This window comes from Pogona vitticeps, chromosome 7 (assembly GCF_051106095.1).
Source record: "Pogona vitticeps strain Pit_001003342236 chromosome 7, PviZW2.1, whole genome shotgun sequence".
Classification (NCBI taxonomy): Eukaryota; Metazoa; Chordata; class Lepidosauria; order Squamata; family Agamidae; genus Pogona; species Pogona vitticeps.
The window spans coordinates 21,643,355-21,663,719 of record NC_135789.1 but is presented as its reverse complement, the minus strand read 5'-3'; the positions used below and the strand labels follow the sequence as shown (position 1 = coordinate 21,663,719).

General features: G+C 47.7%; 2 protein-coding genes across 3 annotated transcripts in view; one reads left to right on the top strand and one right to left on the bottom strand.

Moving 5' to 3' along the window:
• Positions 1-17,418, bottom strand: part of POR (cytochrome p450 oxidoreductase) — a 43,839-nt gene extending 26,421 nt beyond the window's left edge. The window contains exons 1-2 of one of the 2 annotated variants that reach the window (XM_072978244.2): positions 17,305-17,418; positions 6,905-7,099 (exon numbers count right to left, since the gene is read on the bottom strand). In XM_072978244.2, coding sequence (XP_072834345.2) covers positions 6,905-7,086 — 182 coding nt within the window. In that variant the 5' untranslated portion in view covers positions 7,087-7,099; positions 17,305-17,418. Of the gene's footprint in view, positions 1-6,904; positions 7,100-8,039; positions 8,060-17,304 lie in introns of those variants that run through there. The other variant, XM_020805007.3, reaches the window with a different exon arrangement.
• A 756-nt stretch (positions 17,419-18,174) lies between these two features.
• Positions 18,175-20,365, top strand: part of LOC110085150 (uncharacterized) — a 29,570-nt gene continuing 27,379 nt past the window's right edge. Inside the window, exon 1 of the mRNA XM_072978242.2 lies at positions 18,175-19,342. The gene's annotated coding sequence lies outside the window, so the exon portion shown is untranslated. The remainder of the gene's footprint in view (positions 19,343-20,365) is intronic.

Genomic DNA, 20,365 nt, shown 5'->3' with positions numbered 1-20,365 from the left:
TGAAAATAAGCCCTAATGCTTTTTTTGGAACAAAAATTAATATAAGACCCTGTTTTATTTTCGGGGAAACATCCGTCCGTCCGTCCATCCATCTTTCTTCCTGTCCATCCATCCATCTGTCCATCCGTCCATCTCCTCTTGTGCATGGATGGATGTACATATATACATATTTATTTATTCTTATATCCTGCCTATCTCGTAGACAAGCCACAATGCTGAGCAGCTTCCAAGACAATAACATAAATATACAACGTAAATTAAGATAATAAACATATAAAAACAGACAACTCTCATAAAACCTTCAGTCAAGCATAGAATAGGCATCCTTCAGTCTCGAGAGAGACTATGGTATATCGTGCTCTGCATGGAGGACTTGGAATAGCATCTAGTGTCGCTGAGGAGGCCAATTCGAGAGTGACCATCCCTTCCACACTGAGGACAAATACAATCTGTACCCCGTCTAGCTCCCTGATTTTGCTGCTTTCGTGACTGTCTCTTTGCCTCGGCCTGCTGGACAAGGGTCTCTTCAAAATGGGAGAGGCCATGATGCACCGCCTGCCTCCAGGCTGAACGCTCAGATGTCAGGGTTTCCCATCTGTTGAGATCCATTTCCAAGGCCTTCAAATCCCGCTTGCAGATCTCCTTGTATCGCAGCTGTGGTCTCCCTTTGGGGCGCTTTCCCTGCACTAATTCTCCATACAGGAGATCCTTTGGAATCCGACCATCAGCCATTCTCACGATGTGCCCAAGCCAACGTAGACGTCGCTGTTTCAGTACAGTGGGGTCTTGACTTGAGAACTTAATCCGTATTGGAAGGCGGTTCTCAAGTCAAAAAGTTCTCAGGTCAAATCTGCATTTCCCATAGGAATGCACTGAAAACCATTTGATCCGTATCTGCTCTTTTCCGTCCATAGAAACTAATGGGAAGCTGCTATTCTGCCTTCGACCACTGGAGGGGGATATTTTGTTTCTTTTTTTCTTAGGTCAAGAAAGGTTCAGGGAAGGCAGGGAAAATACAGTCCAGGCAGTTCAGTACCAGGCAGTCCGAAGACTGTCTCCCAATCCACTCTCTAAACGCTGGGAGGAGTGAGGAAGCAGACAGGCACCCTTTTCACTGGCCAACAGTTAACTGAAAGTTCACATTTTGCACTTTCCCTGCCTCCCACGTGGTTTTTTTTCAGTTCTTAACTCAAATCTAAGTACTTAAGTCATCAATATTTTCCTATGAGAGCGGTTCTTAAGTCAAAATGTTCTTAACTCAAGCCGTTCTTAAGTCAAGACCCCACTGTAATGTATACATGCTGGATATTCCAGCTCGGTCTAGGACTACTCTGTTTGGAACTTTGTCCTGCCAGGTGATGCCAAAAATCCGTCAGAGGCAACGCATATGGAAGGTGTTCAGCTTCCTCTCCTGCTGTGCACAAAGGGTCCAGGACTCGCTGCAGGACAGGAGTGTGCTCAGGACACAGGCTCTATAGACCTGGATCTTGGTCTATGCCGTCAGCTTCTTATTGAGCCATACTCTCTTTGTGAGTCTAGAGAACATGGTAGCTGCTTTGCCATTGTGTTTATCCAGCTCGGCATCTAGGGAGAGAGTGCCAGAGATTGTTGAGCCAAGGTAGAAAAATGCATGGACAACCTCCAATTCTTGCGTGGAGATGGTAATAGAGTGAGGTGAGTCCACGCCCTGGCCCAGCAACTATTCTAAAAATCAGGAAGGCCTCCTGTTGCCATTGAACAGTGAAAAAGATGCAATTTTAAAAAAGAAATCCATAACCAGTTTTGGGCTGTGTTCATCCAGGTGTTGCTGGACGTGAGTTCTTATCCCACCCAACCAGCCTGGCCAAGGGTGAGGGAGGTGACCAGCGGTCGCCTGCCAACATCTGGAGAGCCCTATTTTCCCATCTGCAAACTAGCGGCTTCAAAGTAAAACAGCTGCTTTTTATTTCCTTAAGAGCAATAAAACATTTTCCGGTCAGTAGCTGTCAGCACTCAGTACACTCTCCTACCATCTGGCTCCAACGCCCACAACCGAACATGAGCCGGCGCAGAATCCATGTGATCCTCCTCCTCCACTATTTAGTGGTGCCACACCCCAGTAAAGGCAAAAGTGAACCGAACCTTATCATTATGCCAGGAAAGTGATGAAATCAACTCTTGGCATGGTAATTACACCATCATTATCAGGGAAAGGCATTAATTCCAAGTTACGCCTTACTGGCAACTTCCTATATTTCTTCCAGGATTTCGGACACCACAAACTGCTCGTTTAACGGAGAAAAACTTTCTTGCTGTCTTTTCACACACAACTGGCACAGTGTTTTGGCAAGCCCCTTCACTCTTCCACCAAAAAAAACCAAAACCCAAAATAAACCTTTTCCCCCGCCCCCAAAACTCTCTATTTCTGAGCACTTCCACCACATCTGTGGTACTTTGCCCCTAAAATGGCTACGGGGAGGTCCAAAAACATTTTCTGCAGCAACCACTCCTCACCATCCAATGGACTCAAAAATGGTACCCCCAGAACTCCGGAGAGATTGCGACTTAGAGATCCACTCTCGGACATCGGTGAGTTTCAAATATTTGGGGGAAAACAGGACCATGAAACATGTTTTCTCAGCTTCCCCCCCCCCAAAAAAAAACCCCCACAAATAGTATGAACAACAGAGGGGAAGAGAACCGGGAAAATTACAATTTCTGACGGCAGTTCCCAAACTCCAGCAATCATGCTGGCTAGGAAGTGGTCTGGGATCGGTGACCCCCCCCCCCGGTGTAACCTTTCCGAGCCTGGTGTCAATAATACGAATTATGGTTGGGTTGGAAGTTCCCAGAAAGACTTTCAAATGGAGAGGAGGGTGGTGAGAGGGTCCCACCACCTTCACAGGTGTATTTGGTACTGACACGGGACAGGACCTTCTCAGTGGCTGCTCCCAGACTTTGGAACTCCCTGCCACTAGAGGCCAAGCTGGCCCCCCTCTTGCCTGTCCTTCCACTAGCAGGCAAAGACCTTTCTTTTTCAAGCAAGCCTTCCCCTTAATGGTTGGCTTCCTACATAGGGTTTTTTTTTAATGGATTCTTGCATCTTAGTGCTTTGAATGAGTTCCTGCTGTTGCTTTTGTTTTCCGTTTTCAGAGCAGCATTTGTTTGACCCTTGCCTACTGGCTGTTTTCAAACTTTTATTGTTGTCTTTGAAGGATGTCAGCTGCCTTGGCTCCTCTTTTAAGGAGAAGGCGGGGTAAAAAAATACATTAAATAAATAAAGATGAACCACATCAGTGAAGCCAGATTTTTGCCTGTTCTGCCATGACGACGAATCGTGATAAACCACAAGGGTGGAAAACAAGTTCTCAGACTTACACGCAGAGCCCAGGGCTGCAGGGCTGAAACCCCCACCCGCCCAGCCCATGGTGAAGGCTGATGGGACTTGTAGTCCTATACTGTGGGGAATGCCATGGGTTCCCCCATTCCTACTGGAGTAAGAAGTGAAATAGCAACTGTGATCTCACAGGGAGGGAAAGCGGTTTCAAGCGGTCTCCGCCGTGTTCGCTCGGCCCAGTTCTTGAATTTTGTCACATTCTGCTCTACACGCTTTGGCAGAACAACAACTTTTCTGCTTTTCATTAGCTGTCCGACGGCCACCCGGCTGGGCCTGCTGAAACTTTCGCCCAGCCCAGCCGGTGAATGGAGACTGAAGGGGGGGATTGGACAGCCCTTTTCAAAGACTTGAAAGGCTGTCCTGCAGAGGAGGGGCAGGATCCGTTCTCCATCCTCCCAGAGTGCAAGAGACGTCAAAATGGGCTCAAGTGACAGGAAGCCAGATTTTGCCTGAATATCAGGGGGAGAAAAAAAAAAGAAAAACTTCCTAACTGTTAGAGTAGTATGACAATGGAATCCATGACCTCAGGAGGAGGTGAGTGCTTCAACCCTGGAGGCCTTTAAGGGAAAACGGGACCACCCTCCGTCCGATCCGCTCGGATCTGGATTCCTGCCTTGAGCAGGAGGTTGGGCTGGATGGCCTTCGAGGGCCCCTTCTGACTCAGTTATTTGACTCTGTGATTCGGATCTGAAGCCCCATTTCTGACCTGCTCGACTAGGCTAACTCACGATCACTGACAAGATGTTTTTTTTTTTCCAAAATGGGAGTGAGTTGCAGGAGACTGCAAAATGTTCTTTACACCCCACCCTGCTTTAAAAAGTCTCCCAGGGCCTCTTTTAGAAAAAGGACTCCCTGACCACAATTGAGAGATTTTTTTGGGGGGGGGAGGGCTCTGCTATTTGCAAGGGAGCTCCTTTCCCATCCCAGCCGGGGTGGAGCTTGGTTTGAATCCCTCCCCTTGCTCTTTATCTCTCCTCTTGTTATCATTAAAAAAACAATCTCCATACAGGATTGCATAAAGCCTAATTACTGCAGTTATGCAAAGCAGGGGCAGCCAAGTTGCCTTTATTTGCCTGTGATTGCAGAAGCCAGTTTTTCCTGTCGAAAGCTTGAAATTACCTTCCTACAAGGGAAAAACAACCCCATCAACAACCAATTCCATACAGACCATTTTCAGCGTTAACTCTCTGGCCCCAAGCCTCGGAAACGTCCACTCCCTTGGGGGCAAAAGCTGGAGAAAGACACCAAACCTCGGCAGAGAGAGAACCGATGGAAAATGCGGCTAATGGCTGAAACTGTTTGCCTGTGGAACTGACCGCCACTGGAAGGAGCAGGCACACTTTTATTAGAGGTATTTGAGCAGAACTTCAGGGACGGTTAGTCCTGAAGTGAGCAAGGCAAGGGAGAAAGTTCGGACTAAATTACAGAGCAGCAATTCTGCATCCTTCAGACACATCCCCACACACACCCTTTTACAGGCAAAAAACAAGTATGTTTCAATTGACAAAAGTTTTGATAATGTCATTATCCTCTAAAGCAATCTTTCCCAACCTGGGGGTTCTGACGCCCAAGGGGACTGTAAAATATTTTCAGGGTGTGTGTGTGTGTGTGTGTGTGTGTCACAAGTCACCTTATCGGTGTCGGATCCCTTGTTTAATAATTTCTTTCTTGACCTTTCAGAGTGGGATATTAAAGTTAGTGTGTAAATTATGTGTAAGAAACAAGCTCTCCGGGGGAAAAAGAAGCCTCTACTTTCTGAGATGATTTGTACCCCATTGAAAATCCCTTTTAATACAAATGTGCCCGGGGGGGGGGGGGGAGAGAGTCCATAGGTTACTTGGCTATTATAAAAGAGGGTCACGGCTCAAAAAAGGTTGGGAGCCCTAAAGGAAAGAATAACTCCCTATATAATTTTAAAGCAAAGAACACTCCCTCCCTTTTTTAATGCAAGTGCTTTTTAAAAAGCCAACGCACCCTCCAGGGCACACCCGGTTTCTGTTTGGGGGTCCCAAACCCAACTCAGAGCCTGGACATTTTGCAAGATCCAAGATCCGATTCTGCAACTCTGCAAAAGAGATCTTGCTCAAGTCAGATGGGAGCCGGAGCCTGGACTGAATCTCAGACGGTCTGCACCCCACCTTTGGGTCCCAAAAAGGATGGAGATGATCTGTTCAGACCGGGAAGACTGGCAGGGAAAAACAGCTGGCAAGAGGGGGGCAACCATGTTAAGAACATCTGTTTACCCCTACCGTCTGATATTTTCCACTTTCTTTCTTGACACGGGCGTCCAGGAGAGAGAAAAGAGCAGGAAGAAGATCTCTTTAAAACATGGCTCTGATGTGCACCACGTTTTTCAAAGCCAGCTACCTATAAATCTCACTATAATTTTAAAATTATGAACAAACTGAAGAAGAGTGAGAGAAGTCGAAAACTAATAAAGAAATAAAATAGTGCAGCAGGGCCCTGTACCTGTGGGCAATCGGTTCCAAGCCTCCCGCGGATACTGAAATACGCATATTATAGCAAACACTATTGCAATAAAGAATGCCATCATACTGTACAAAGCATAGTCTCTGCCTCCCTCTAGTGGTCAGTTGCAGTAATTTCACCTTTAGAAATATATTATTTCTAGGATTTTTTAAAATATTGTTCAGATAAGTGAATCAGTGGATACTGACCCCATGGATACAGGGGTCCTCCTATATAAAGCAACAGAACAAAATTTTAAAACACCTAGAGAAGGACATTGCAGGTCCCTGCCCCCCCCCCCCGGGGTCAGTTCAATTGCTGGAGAAAGTGCTTGTCCCTCCAGATGTTTAGAACTACAACTCCCATAAGGCTTCACCTGGTCAGGTAGGGCTGATGGGAGAGGCAGGACCAAAACACCAGGAAAAGCATGGAGTCCTACCTCAGGACTCCATGTGTCAGGGCGCAGAAATTAAAAAGGGGACCAAGTATCAATAAAAATGATATTCTCAGAGAAAAAGCAAGTTCTTCCAGAGACACAAAGAACAGGGAAAATCTGTACCGTGCGCTTTAATAAGCAAGCCCACTGCTGTGTATTTCCTGAGTTGGCAGGGGTTGGTCTAGATATCCTTGAGGGAACCCTCCGTTATTACAATTCTTGAGATATCTGCAGCTTCACTTCCAGGCATTTGTTTCTCCAAAGCCAGCAGATGCTGAACAAACAAGCCCCATAACAGCAGGGGTAAAGCCAACTCGAAGGTCGGGAGAGTTCTTTTTCCCCCCCAAAGGACCACAACACCCAGAATCCCCTGAACAGCCTAGGAGTTACTGTCTCCAATAATAATAATAATAATAATAATAATAATAATAATAATAATAATAATAATAATAATAATAATAATAATAATAATAATAATAATAATAGTAGTAGTAGTAGTAGTAGTAGTAGCAGTAGTAGTAGTAGTAGTAGTAGTAGTAACAACAACAACAACAACAACAACAACCACAACCACAACCACAACCACAACCACCGCTCCTCCACCATGCTTCTCTGCCACTTACGTTGTTGGTGTCTGGATTTTGGCAAACTCCGGGACCTCCTCTTTCTTCTTGCGGAAGAAAAACCAATACGTCAGGAGGCCGATGATGATGGAAAAAAGGAAGATGTCGGTCAGGCTGAAGGTGGCTGAAGCCTCCGGGGTTTGGGGGGAGGGGGTGTCATCCTTGGACGAGGCGGACCCCATGGCGATGGAGAGACTGGGGAGAGAGAGAACAGGGAAGGATGATAGTCAGTAGGCTCAGTCAACGGAGAACGGCTGGAGTTGAAACACTAGGGAGTGGGAGAAGCGAGTGACACGGTTTCAAAAACAGATCTCTCTGAGCATGCACAGAGGGGAGGAAACCAGGAGGTGGAGACAGCATGGCATAGATCATTCCCTCTGGGTTAGATTGGAGTTAGCAAACCACCTCTATTGACACAAAGGATGCTGATCTCTCTACTCAGGGGGGACGGTGGGGAGATTTGGTGAAAACGGTGGCTTTCCTTAACCAAATTTCCTCGTTTTCACTCAAAGAGAAAACAGAAACAGAATGCCTTGGAGTTCATACAATCTTCTGCCTTTTGCACAGCTTTGTTGAGGCGAATCACAGCATCAGTGAGGAAGGACAGGGGACGAGCGAAAGACCCTCAAGGAATAAACAGGTCATCCAAAGGGGTAGGAAAGATGCACATGGCTTACAGGCTCCAAACCATGTCAGGCAGGGACTCGAAAGGCTGCTGTTTACCTACAACACCCCTAGGTTGGTAGGTTTCATCCAACCCAACTTGACAGGAAGGCATCCCACCGTGAAGCGGTAACGTAAAATACTCTAAACTAGCAGCTGAAAGTTCGGATCAAAACCCCGAACAAAACAAAGCCCAAGACTATGACGCCTTGTTCTCTTGCACCGAAGATGTAACGTTCAAGGGGGAATCAACAAACTGACATGTGGGCGCCGGCCAGCATTAAGTCCACAGAAGAAAGAGGCGCAAACCCGAACATGCAAACACACACAAGGATGTGTCTTCACAAGAAGCAAAGACACACATCCTAACCCCACAAAGACATCCTGAAAAGAGAGTCCAGAAGTTAGAATGTTTGACTTCACCCATTTATATTTTTCCCCCAATGTTTCATGGACATTTCAATTTACCAACCCAAGAATGCTTGGTTTGCCTTCACCGAATCTTGCTGTGAGTTCTATGGAAGGGAGACGGAGCAGATCCGCAGACTTCAGAGGAAATACAACGGCGAGGAAGGGAAATGAGTACAGACAAAATGTTCCCTTTGGCAAATACCACCAAAATGATTGCGAAATGTATCAACCCTGGTGAACTCCTCGTGATTGCTCCTCATCATCATCTCTGGACAGCACACCCACTGAAATCAGAGAGAGTGTGTAGCGCAGCGCAGCCCAGGGGAAATGGATGGTTCCCCCGTTTAGAAGCGGCTCTGTACTAAGCATTTCTGAGCACCGTGCATGGTTGAGAAAGGTGGAGAGTGAAGAAAGCTTCCAGGAAATGAAACTGATTTGCTTGAAATGCATTGCTCAAGGAGAGTTTTGCAGAAGCTCTCGACGGCCAGAAAGGGAAACAAGTGGGTCCTGAATCAAATCAAGCCTGAACTCTCCCTAAAAGCAAAAAATGGTGAAAGTGAGGCTGTCCTGCTTTGGGCACATCACGAGAAGGCCGAATTCCCTGGAAAATCTTGCTGGGAGAGGTGGAAGGCTGGAGGAAAAGAGGAAAGGTCTAATACAAGATGGACTGATTTCCTAAGGAAGCCACAATTTATTTATTTATTTATTTATTTGATTTTTACCCCGCCCCTCTAGACCATGTCTACTCGGGGCGGCTTACAAAATAAAACAAAACAGTATAAAAATATATAAAATCATAAAAATTACAACTACAGTTTCAATTTAAAACAATTAATTTAAAGAGAGGATTACCAAGATGGAATAGCAAAGAAAAAGAAAAAGAGAAAGACTTAATTGACTGGAGGGAAGGCCTGCTTGAATAACCAAGTTTTTAACTGGCTTTTAAAAACACCCAGCGAGGGTGCCAGCCGAATTTCTGTTGGAAGGGCGTTCCACAGCCGAGGAGCCACCGCCGAGAAGGCCCGGTTTCTTGTTTTTTCCTTCCGGGCCTCTCTCGGCGTCAGACCCCTCAGCCGCCCCTGCTGGCTATGTCGGGTGATTCGGGTAGATCTGGGTGGGAGAAGACGGTCTGCCAAATATTGAGGTCCCAAACCGTTTAGGGCTTTATAAGTGATCATTAGCACAAGGTTGGGCTTGCAAGAACTAAGCAGGGCTGTTGAAGACAGGATGTTTTGGTGATCGCTCGTTCACAGAGTGGATAAAAATCAACGCATTTTTAAACAGTTGAACTGATTCAATTTTTAAAAAGCCAATTTAAACAATTAAATCCTAAATTAAATCAATTAGCAAGTTTGCTTCCCGCCCCCAATCCATAACACGTAACATTCAGAGGCAGCTTGAAGTAATTAAAGAACAACAATTTCAAATGTTTTGATAAAGAAGGAAATAAATACGGTAGCTACATCGTAAGAGTTGCAACAGAATTGCTACTATGTGTTTGTTTGTTTTTTAAATATTGCAACTATGATAGTAATAAACTATCGGTGCAATTATAATAGTAATTCAGCTAACAGCCCTGGAACTCATTACTGTACTTCAAAAGACAAATAAAATCTCAAGACTGCGGGTGGGCAATATCTTTATTAGGATCAACTGGAAATGCACAAAACATGTCACCTTTCAAGCGGCGCAGAACGCTTGATCTTGCTAGATGCCAAAAAGAAAAAAGCAGAGGGAGGGAAGCAAGGGTCCGTGCAAGCTCTACAAAAAAACAACAACACAAAAAACACACAGATTGTCTCATCTGATTTTGGCCTATCCCAGTGCCAATATCCACTGGCTTCACTGGTTGAGACCCGTTGCAATGGGGAGCACTTTGTTCAAAAAGCCGGAGCCCCCTTCCAAAGGGGGGAAAAAGAGAGGGAGTCACCAAGCTCGGCGTGCGTGTAATCTTGACAATAAGACAAGGCTTTGCCTTGGAAAGAAAACCACGTGGAATCCCCCCCACACACACACACACTATGACAACCAACAACGTCACCCCTGTTGCCACACGGCCATTATTTTGTAAGTTCGGTGCTTTCTGGCAGTGTCCTATTCAAACCCCGGAGGACTTTTAACCAGGGACCAGCATCCATCGGCCACCACGGCCCAGCAAAGCGAGGGCTCAAGAAAACCCCAGAAGGTTTTTAAGACACCACTGGACTCCTTAGGGATTTTCCCCTGCCCTTCCCGGAGACTAACACAACCAGCCTCGCTTGCTGAGGGCAATCATAGAAAAGGCAATGTGGTCCCCCGAATCCATTTCATCAGAAATGCTTTTCCTACCACGTGCATCGTGAAAATATCAATAATAATGATAGAGAAGTTATAACTCTATTTACCTTGAAGGTACTCATCCAGGGAGAGTCAGCGTAAAGCATCACACTGCTGCTATTAACCAAGGCAGGACAAAAACAATATCATTAAACTATTTATTTAATGACTGCCTCCTCCGGGCAGGACATAAGGTGCCTTATAAAACAAAGGCAGCTAAAGAAATAGATGAGCTGTAATATTTTTTTTTTAAATGAGGGAAGACCGGCCAAGATCCTACCACATATACCAAGCAGGGGAATTATCGCAGCAAAGTGCCAAGAAGTAATCAGTCAAAGCTCCTACTTCTGGTCATGTGTCAAGTCACACAACTGGTGTGTGGCAAGGAATACAAGCGCCAGGATCTTAATCAGTGGCTCCGCACCCAGATGCCTAAACCACTGCTATCCATAAATTCACAAACAGGCGATAATGACCAGATAAGGTCTGTGTTTTTAAAAAATCAGAGTCTGATCTAAAGGGAGTGATAAGCCGACAGTCGGGAAAACATGGCCCTCTGGCTGTTTTTGACTTGAAAACCTCACTTTCTTAGTGGTTCCAAGTGCAGTCAAGATCAGAAGGTCCTGCTTCTTGGCTGCTAGAGCAGCAAACTTTCCACTCATAAGCCCATAAGGCAGCAACACCGCCCCTTCCTGCTGTTCCCCAAATGCCTGGGATTCCCAGGTAGCCTCTCTCTGGATATGGAGGTTCTTTCTATCTGCTGTGGGGGGTTTTTTTCCTGCGCTTTCTCAAACTTCAGAACAATGGCTGGCATTCTCTCCGCACCCACAGGAAGAAAACCATCGGGCTGAACCCGAAGAGAAGAAAGCCACCCATCCGAAACCTGAATAACCAGGTCGCCGGCAATCACAACACCCTACGGCTCTCAGGTTGCAGGGTTTGGCATTCTAGAAGCCCAAATCCTCACCATGGAGCTTTTGGGAAGGACCTTTCTTTCAATCTGGCCCGCAAGAAATCCAACCCCCTTTTTACGCTTTTGTTCAGAGTTTGACCACAGGTTTCAGGTTGCGTTACCTAATACACCTGCCAAACCTCTTACATAAACCCCATTAAACCTGGACTTTCTCCACCTCTTGCAAGGGGTAAAGGGGGGGGGGGAGAACAGAAAAATAGAACAAAAGTTCACCCAAGGCTGCTAGAGAAGAGACGGCAAAGGTCGCATTCGTGGGGACAAACTGACTGCTCACCAACGCCTCTGCCCTTGGAAGTATGGGTATAAGAGAAGCAGAAGAAATTAAAAACGAAGTGTAAGAGGCATGAGTACATTTGTGCGCTTCACCCGAACAACCTCCAGCAATGTGCGTGGCTGGGTTTCCCCCTGAGGAAGGACATCCCGGGGATGTTCCGGGAACACAGCTGGAGAGAAGAAACACAAGGACCTGGCGTTCTCCCCTGTAAGGCGGGCCAAGGTTTCGACCTGCTTTCCCCCGTCTTCTGGCAACAGGGCAGGCGGAGAGAACGCGGAGGCCGGCGGCTTTGAAACAGGGCTGAAGATTTCAGAAATCTCTTTCTGGAACAGACAAGGGTGTTCACCCTGTATACGGCTTGATTGCCGGGTTCCTTGTTTGAAGTCTTTGTCTTATCAAGCATTTCGTGGCCCCAGGACAAAGCAGCAGCTCGGGAAGGGTTGAACTCCTGGCATCAGATATGTGGAAAGGCGTTGCTTTCTTCCAAAGACTCACATACTTATGAAAACGCCTGCCTTTCGAAATGACCGGACAAGTGACTTTCTCTCTCGCTCTCTCCAATCAAATGGGGAGGGGGGGAGACCATAGCAGGCTGCTTTTCCCAACCGCCTTCCAAATGATAACCCCCATTGTTCCCCGCTATTCTGGCCACGCTGGACGGGGATGATGGGAGTCGGAGGCCAAGAGAACCCAAAGGCTTACAGTTAGGGCAAGGCTGCTCAAGGCGTAAGGATTATAATCCTGGAGAACGGGTTTAAACTCTAGCTAAGAAACTCAGCCCTGTAACCGCAGGTGACCCATCATCTCATGGCCAAAACTACTTTACGGGGTCATGGAAGGTGGGGGTGGGGGAAGCAACAAGATGTCACTGCAAGAGTGGAATAGGAAGTCAGAATGCTAGGTTGGGAGCTGCGACATCCAGGCTCTGTTCTCCGTGAAGCCACAAAAGTCTCTTGCCACCTTACCTATCTAACTTCAAAGCAACAAAATGGGAAATCTCTAATTTTCCCAGCTGTTTTTCACTCCTGAGTTTCCAAGGGTTCAGAGAGGAGGAACACGAGACCGCCGGGAGAGATGCTCCAAGCGGGCACAGCAGGCATGCCCGGCTGTAAGGTCAACAGGGTGCCAACCGTCTGCATTCCTTCACCCCCGTGGTCGATCCGGGCACCCGCACCAAGGGAAGGAGGAGTTAAGCGCACTCCGCACCCAAAGCTCTTTGAAACCATTGCACAACACACACCGCTGTAAGAAATTTGGCTGCTCCACAACACCGAGGGGGCCACTGAGGTTTGTTTTTTTTTTTACAATATCTGTTAGCAATTACAATTAGTGCCAAAAAGAAAAAAAAAACAAGCAGAGAAAGGACAAGAGAACTTTGATTACTCGGAAAGGGAGGTATCGGGAACACCGTTGCTGTGGAGGGAGGGAGCGTAACCCTCTCCAAAATGTGGAGCCTTTCGCAAGATCCCGCACGAACCTGTGCCTTCAAATTCCCTGTTGCCTGTTCCGAATCCCGGGGGGGGTGTGTCTTGGATAGGGGTGGTGTCTTTCCTACTTCTGCCTGGGATGGCCGGAGACTGGGCACCCCTTTCCTACTCTCTAGCTACTTACAAAGCACCAAACTTACGACAAGGACACTTCCCCCCCCCAAAAAAAAGCCTGCGCATCAGCTGAGCCCAAAGCACCCGAGAATTACGAGGACGCCAGCAAACCGTTATGCAACCTTGTCTGTTTTCATTTCAAGAGGCCCGGCCCAGATCAAAATCACACAGACTTCCATTCCTGCTTTGAGCACCGCGCGACAGCAACTCTGTTGCATTGGGGTGGGGCGCACTCCGACACCCATCATGCGCAACGCTCGGGGCTGCAAGGCAGGGATAATTATCAGCAGAGGTCTTAAACCCCAGGGGAGCAATGGGTTGCTTATCCCTCGGGACCCATCCGGCAGGTCCCTCCCCATCTTCACCCATCGCCAAGCAAGAGGCAATTTGCTTTTGAACTTGTCTGTTTTCAGTAGACTGATGGGGCGAAATCTACCAAGAGAGATTTTTTTTGTTCCCCAACCCACTCCTTGCCTTGACATGAATCCCATATTCCTTTGAGCCCAGCCTCACTAAGGATGTGGCCTTGGCCAGATCTCTTGTGTTGGGGGGGGGGGGGGGCTCCCTTTGCAAGAGACAAACCTCACCGTTTTTGTGGCTGAACTTTTTTTCCACGCCAAGCCAGCCACGTTTCCCCCTTTCTGGGGTGGGTTCAGTGCCTTCCGGGGCATAAGCCCAACGGGGTCAGCTCGAGAGAAAGCAGATCTTGCAAATTCATGGAGGAGCAGAGGAGAAATTAAAATATTCCGTGGCCCAGCTTAAGGGTCCACCCCACACCTCCCAGCAAGGAACAGCCTGTCCTTGAAAAGAATAATAATAACAATTTATTGTCATTGTAAGTATATACACAGTATACCCATACAATGAAACATAGTTACCTGCAACAAGTTACTTTTTGGGTTCTATCCCCTGCGGTTGTGAAGTGCCGTCAAGGGGCCTCTGACCTAGGGTGACCCTATGAATGAATGACCTCCAAAACAGCCCTGCTCAGCTCTTGCCAATTCAAGGCTGCAGCTTTGAAGACTGAGTTAGGCACAGTGTGTACACACACAAAAAAACAACACAACAAGTACCCTAACAAAGTTAAATATAACACGCACCACTTTCAGGTCGGTGGCCACAGCTGCTTTTTAAATAAACAAATGATGACATGAACTTTTCAGGTCGTGTGCCACTTTCTTAGCTGCCCTCTTTATTTTTGAATGTTGGCATGTTCACAAATCAGAGCCCGGGTGGGGAAAGGAAAAGAGTGTGACTAGGATACTTCTGTCCAAATCTCCAGCTGGGTGCAGAAATACATGTGGCAGGGGGTAGGATGATAAAGTGATGCTTGAATATTTCACACACCTCAGAAAGCCTGTTTGGTTCACCCTGACTCAGAAGCAACTTAATGCAAATATTTGAAAGATGCAATATCAAAATGAGCCACTAGAGGGAACTAGAGGCCAGATTTTTGCATCTTTCCTTCTGGCTGGTAACATCTGGACCATGAAAAGCAATGTGTGTTGATTTATTAGAATTGTGGCCTTTAACCTGCCAGCATGGAAATACTGAGTGATACATAGGGTTTTTGTGGGTTTTTTTTTAAGTGCAAGGTCCAGGAACATCATACTTGGCTCACAAGCAATAACACAGAGACAACTCAAAGAAAGTGAAATCTCTCTGAAGCTGATGCTACGGCAAGGTGCCAGTCTTTAAGAAAACTCTTGAGCTTGTCTCTGAAATTCAACCTCTCCAGCATTTGTAAACGACACTCCCTTGTCAAGTGTATTATACAACGAGGAAAAAGAACAGCCAAACATCACAGAAAAAAAGCTTGCCTTTCCAACTGACTCAGGACCAACTAAGGACAAACTAAATTTCCTTTTTTAGGGCCCCCATTCTCCAGCTGCTGTTTAAGGCAGTGGGTTACAGAAGGTCACACAACCACTAAAATTGGGGGTCCGGGGACAGGTAACATGGCCTGTGTGCATTTCATCTAGGTACACGTACCTTATTTCAATACTATGATTCACTCAGACTCTAATAAACCCACCAGACATAAAGGTATGACAGGATTTTTCTGGTATTTCATTATAAAATGCATTAGATTAGCTTTCCAAAATTAAGGTCCCTTCAAGGCGTGGTAGACTACATTTCCCATCTCAGAGTGCCTAACTGGCAATGGTCACCATGGCTGGGGATGGTGGAAGTTGTAGTCTGACAGCTCCTGTCCCCCTCTGGGGATCACTTTATCAAAGGCTGAATTATTTCCAGCTTCTGTCCGCTTTGGATCTGACAACAGTCCTCCATTCATTCATGAATATGGTTTGAAAGCAGAGCATGGAGAAAAATCACCCTTATAGATTTTGGGGTTGTCTGCACTGAAAATACAAGCTGGATATTTTATTTTCATTTTCTTATTAGTTATATTTACCCTTCACTGAGCTCCAGACAAAATAGCTGGCTCCCTCTCACCCTGTCTTCACAAGAAGCCTGAGAGGTAGGCCACCCTGAAAACAGTAGGTTTGAATGCATATCCCCCAGCGAGTTTCGTGGCTCAGCCTGGGACTCGAACTCAGGACTTCACCGGTCCCAATCCAACACACTTCACCACTGCACCGCATTGCTCCCACACCAACCGATGCACCTGCTCCAGAAAACGCAACAGAAAATGGGTGGCATATGATATCCCAGTAATCCTTACCCCGTTTACTGCCAAAGGAGCCTGGGATCCTTTAGTTAAAAGCTTCCTGTGGTCCCTGTTAACCTCAAGTTACCTTGGTTTTCAAGGTAAGTCAGATATTCAAGGAGGTGTTGTTTTTTTAAGTCACCCACCCTAGGTGGGTTTACACGGCCAAGCAAGGATTCAAACCCAAGTCTCCCAAATCCTAGTCCATCATACTCATTTGGTCACCTGGAATACCCCAAAGGACTCTAAAGCCTATGACCCAGTGCCTTATCCAAATATTTAGCTAATCTCAATTCACACACAGCCCGCCTCTCCAGCAACACCCAGGTTACACAATGCACCCTGCTCCACACAACCCACGTCAGGCGTCTCCACCCCTTTTTCCAAGGGCAGGATCTCTCCCTGGAGAGATAACCTCCCGCATCTCGTCCAAAGACCCAGAAAGAGCCGCTCGTCCTCCCACGATTCAGGGAAATCGGACGATGCACCACAGCCGGGCTTTTCTGCCAGGAGATATTTGTAACCCTCAACACTTCCAAAATCAAGATTTTAATTTCTTTTTATTTTACACACACACACTTTACTGGGGCTCTTCTCTGTATTTGGTGGCACACAATAAAAACCAGGTGATCCTTCGGGATGCAACAAGACTCTTCAGCTGTTGCTGCAGACCTTCCTGTGACAGGAAAAAGACTCCTTCGTATGAAATGAAATATTGGGTGTTTTTTTTTTTAAAGGGTCTGAGATCGATCCAGCCCAGCCTCCCCACTGGTGCTGCTCCTCCCCCAACACTTGAAAAAAAAACATAACAAGGCATTAGTTCAAAACTCAGCAAACCAAATCCCCTTTCCTCTATGATCTAAATTAAAATGGAATAATAATTGCCCCTTAACCTTCTTAGGCGAAGCATCCACCAGGGCTAAGCCTTTTTACAGGCTAAGCCTTCATCCTCAATCCCCCCCCCATTCCAAAAAAGACACACACACACAAAAGCTCCTCCAGCTTCCTCCTCCCTTCCTCTAGAAAGCCAAGCACCCAAGGTCTTCTTCCTCCAACGCAATCTGAACTTTCCTCTACTTCCTAGGCCAGGAGGAACCCAGGCGTCCGGCTCTTCACCTTCCTAACCCCCCCACCCCCCATTTTTAAAGCGAGAGGAACCCAGGCGTCCGAGGCTGCCCAGGTTCCCACCACCTCTTTTCTGGAAGCCAAAGGAACCCAGGCGTCCGGCCTCTTAAGACCCCCCCCCCAAAAAAAACCACACACACAACACACCCCTTCAAGAGAGAGGAACCCAGGCGTCCGGCTCTTCACCTTCCTAACCCCCCCCCCCATTTTTAAAGGGAGAGGAACCCAGGCGTCCGGCCTCGACGCCCCCCCCCCGGGGACCCAGGTGTCCAGACTTGCTCCTTCCCCTCCCCCCCCCCCGCCCGCCCTCCTGCCTCCCAGGAACCCAGGCGTCCGAGCCCCTCCCCGCCCCCCCCCCCCACTCACCGGGCAGGCGAAAACACCGGCGGCGGTGGCGGCGGCAGAACGAAGCGGGGCCTCCGGACGCCTCGAGAGACCGAGCGAGGGGGCGGGGCCAGGCGGGGCGGGGCCTACCACTGCGCTGGGGGGGAGGAGCGCGAGGAGGAGGGGCCGAGCCGGTCGAACTCCTCCCCTTGCCCCGCCTCTTTCCTCCTCAGTCTCTCCACGGCAACGCCTCGCCCTTTTTTCCCCCTTTGCCCCTCGTTGGACGCGAGGAAGGGACAGGCACGGCTTCCCCTCGGCAATCGTTCCCCCCCCCCGCCGGGCACATAATGGTACATTCCAGTCCGGCTCCTAGGCGGTGGGAGGGTGTTCCCCTTAAATGACCCGCGCCTGCGCAGAAGGGCTGGCAACGAGCTTGGCGGCGTACGAGGCTATGCAGGTGTCCTCGGATGTTCTCAACGGACGCAATCAATGGAGTTTAAAAGCAGATTTATCACACTTTTAAAAAAACATGTCACATATCCTTTTAAAAATCAGATCCACTACAGTCTCTAAAATCATTTTTTTTCAAAAAAAGAGCATACAACACTAGAAAATCTGGAATAATGTAATGCCAAAAAACGCTCAGCAGAGGCTGCTTCCTGGCTAGTTTGTAGAGGCATATATTTTATATCCTGGATATCAGTATTTAACCAGGAGAGCATATATAATGCAATCTCTTGCCCCTTATATGTAAACTGATATACTTCTGTGTATACTTAAGTGCTGCAATCATTGATTACTTCCTTGACAAGGTGCAGAGATGTTAACATGACAGAAAACATTCCTTGCCTGCACGCCAATGTACACAGGGGCATGACAAGTCACATTCTGCTTTCAATGTTGAAGACAGCATTAAAGATCTCATTTAAATGTGTAATTAAAGGTTGAAAAGTGTGTGGTTGGCCCAGAAATTGGGAAAGGATGTGGGTTTTTAAAGAGAATTAAAAACGCCACTACCTCTGGCGTCCTCTGGCCAGGTTGACTAGACCTGGGTTTTGAGAATTGGGGAAAAGCTTTTCTCCCCTCTAAGTTTTGGGGGGGGGGAAGTTTGCTTCCAGGGACAATGAAGGACCAAGGATGGGGCTGCCAGAAACACAAAACTCTTTGAGGTCCAAAAAACTCCTCTAATCTTCAGCAGTGCTGACATCCCACAGAGAAAAAAAATTACAGGAACAAAATGTCATTAAGCTCTATTTCAAGAAAGGGCAAGGCTCTCTCACAGGAGACCATGACCCTCCACGCTCTTGAATTTCAGATCCCTGGGTAGGGATGTGAACGCTAGACAGTGAAGAAAGCTGACAGGAGGGAAACGGACTTGTTTGAAATGTGGTGCTGGAGGAGAGCCTTGCAGATGCGCCGGACTGCCAGAAAGAGGAAGAAGCGGGTCCTGGAGCAAATCAAGCCTGAACTTTCTTCGGAGGCAAAAATGTTGACGCTGAGGCTGTTGTACTTTGGGCCCATCCTGAGAAGGCAAGACCATCATTCTGGGAAAGCGGGAAGGCAGTAGGGAAAGAGGAAGACCCAATATGAGAGGGATGGGCTCCCTACCGGAAGCCACCGGGTTGGATTTGCAAGAGGTTGAGTTTCTGGAGGACAGGAGCTTTTGGAGAGTGATCATTCCTGGGGGGGTCACCCTAAGTTGGACCTGATGGCACGTAACAAGAAGAAAAGAGAAAGAAAAAAAAAGCAAAACATGCCACTGAGCTATGGAGAGGTGGTAATCTAGAGGTTTTTGTGGTCGTTCTCAGCAACTGCTCTTGCTGTTTTGCACAACCGGGCTGACGGGCTGACGTCGGCTGTTAAAAGTCCACCCTGACACCGGATGAACTTTGCCTTTCGAAACCCTTGTCCTCTTCTCTTCCTGCCAGCCAGCAAACCGGGGATGGCGGAGCGCCTGGGCTCTGCACCGCCTCTCTGCCCTTGAGCCGATGATCTCCTGCTTCGCCAACCCCAGACCATCACTGGCCTCTTGTCTCCGCAGAGCCAAGAAGGTGGAGAGATCAGAGGCATGGCTGGACAGGTGTGTGCATGGGTGAAGAGGTGCCAGGGTGTGGTCGCTGGGTGTGTGTGTGTGTGAAAGGTGGACGGGCATCAAAGGGTTCCTCAGAAGGATTGGCAAGATGCCATGTGCTCCTTCGTCCTCTGTACCTGGAGCAGAATCCTTGACTTGGATCGTTGCCCTCCCAAGATGTTTTTTTAAAAAAAAGCAATCAGGAGGATAAGGAGTTCGATCCGAGGTTTTCTCCTGGAGCAATCCAAAAGTTGCACAATTACACAATCCTGTCTCGTGTTTAAAAAAAAATGAAGCCAACCTGGGCGCAAGAGACGAGTAGAGGAAAGGTGAAAGCATTTCTGGGAGCGCAGTCAAGCGAGAGAGCCGGGCCATAAATTCTGCCAGGCTCCTGGTAGGCTTCTCAAACAAGATGTCCAGGTGGACCTCTCAAATCATCTCGGACTGCTTTTGGTATTACAGTAGATCCCCGTGGGGGGTGTGGAGGTGGGTTTGTCATTCAATTCAGAGGTGTGCGAGGTGAGTGGTGTCTGAACAGCAGACTCCGGTCCTCGAGTGAGGTGGCGTGCAATTCGTTTCTGGAAGTGGGATCCTCCTTCGCTTAGATCTGGCCCCACTTCACGTTGGTGAAGAGACGAAGACGGTGGGAGAAGGAAGGGATTCCCAGAAACACCGAGACATCTCTCATCTCATACATCTTTGTTACCTGCTCCCCCAGCAAACGAATCAAAAGGAGTCGCCCACAGCAAGAACCCGGGTTTGATGCGTGCACTACAAATATATGTCCTGTCCAATCAAACACTGGCTCAGCAGCCACTCCTGAATCTTTGGGGCTATCCCACTGATACCCCCAAATTACATATGTGGGTTAGCATGGCCATCCTACTACTTGCACACTGGAGGAGAAACCCACAAGCAAATCCAACAAGTATTCTCTCGGCAAAACTCTTCCAGAGTCGAAGGGAAGCTACTGACTGAGGTCATGGACGCTAGCCAAGAGGCCCCTGCGCATCATAAGTTTTTCTGCTGTCC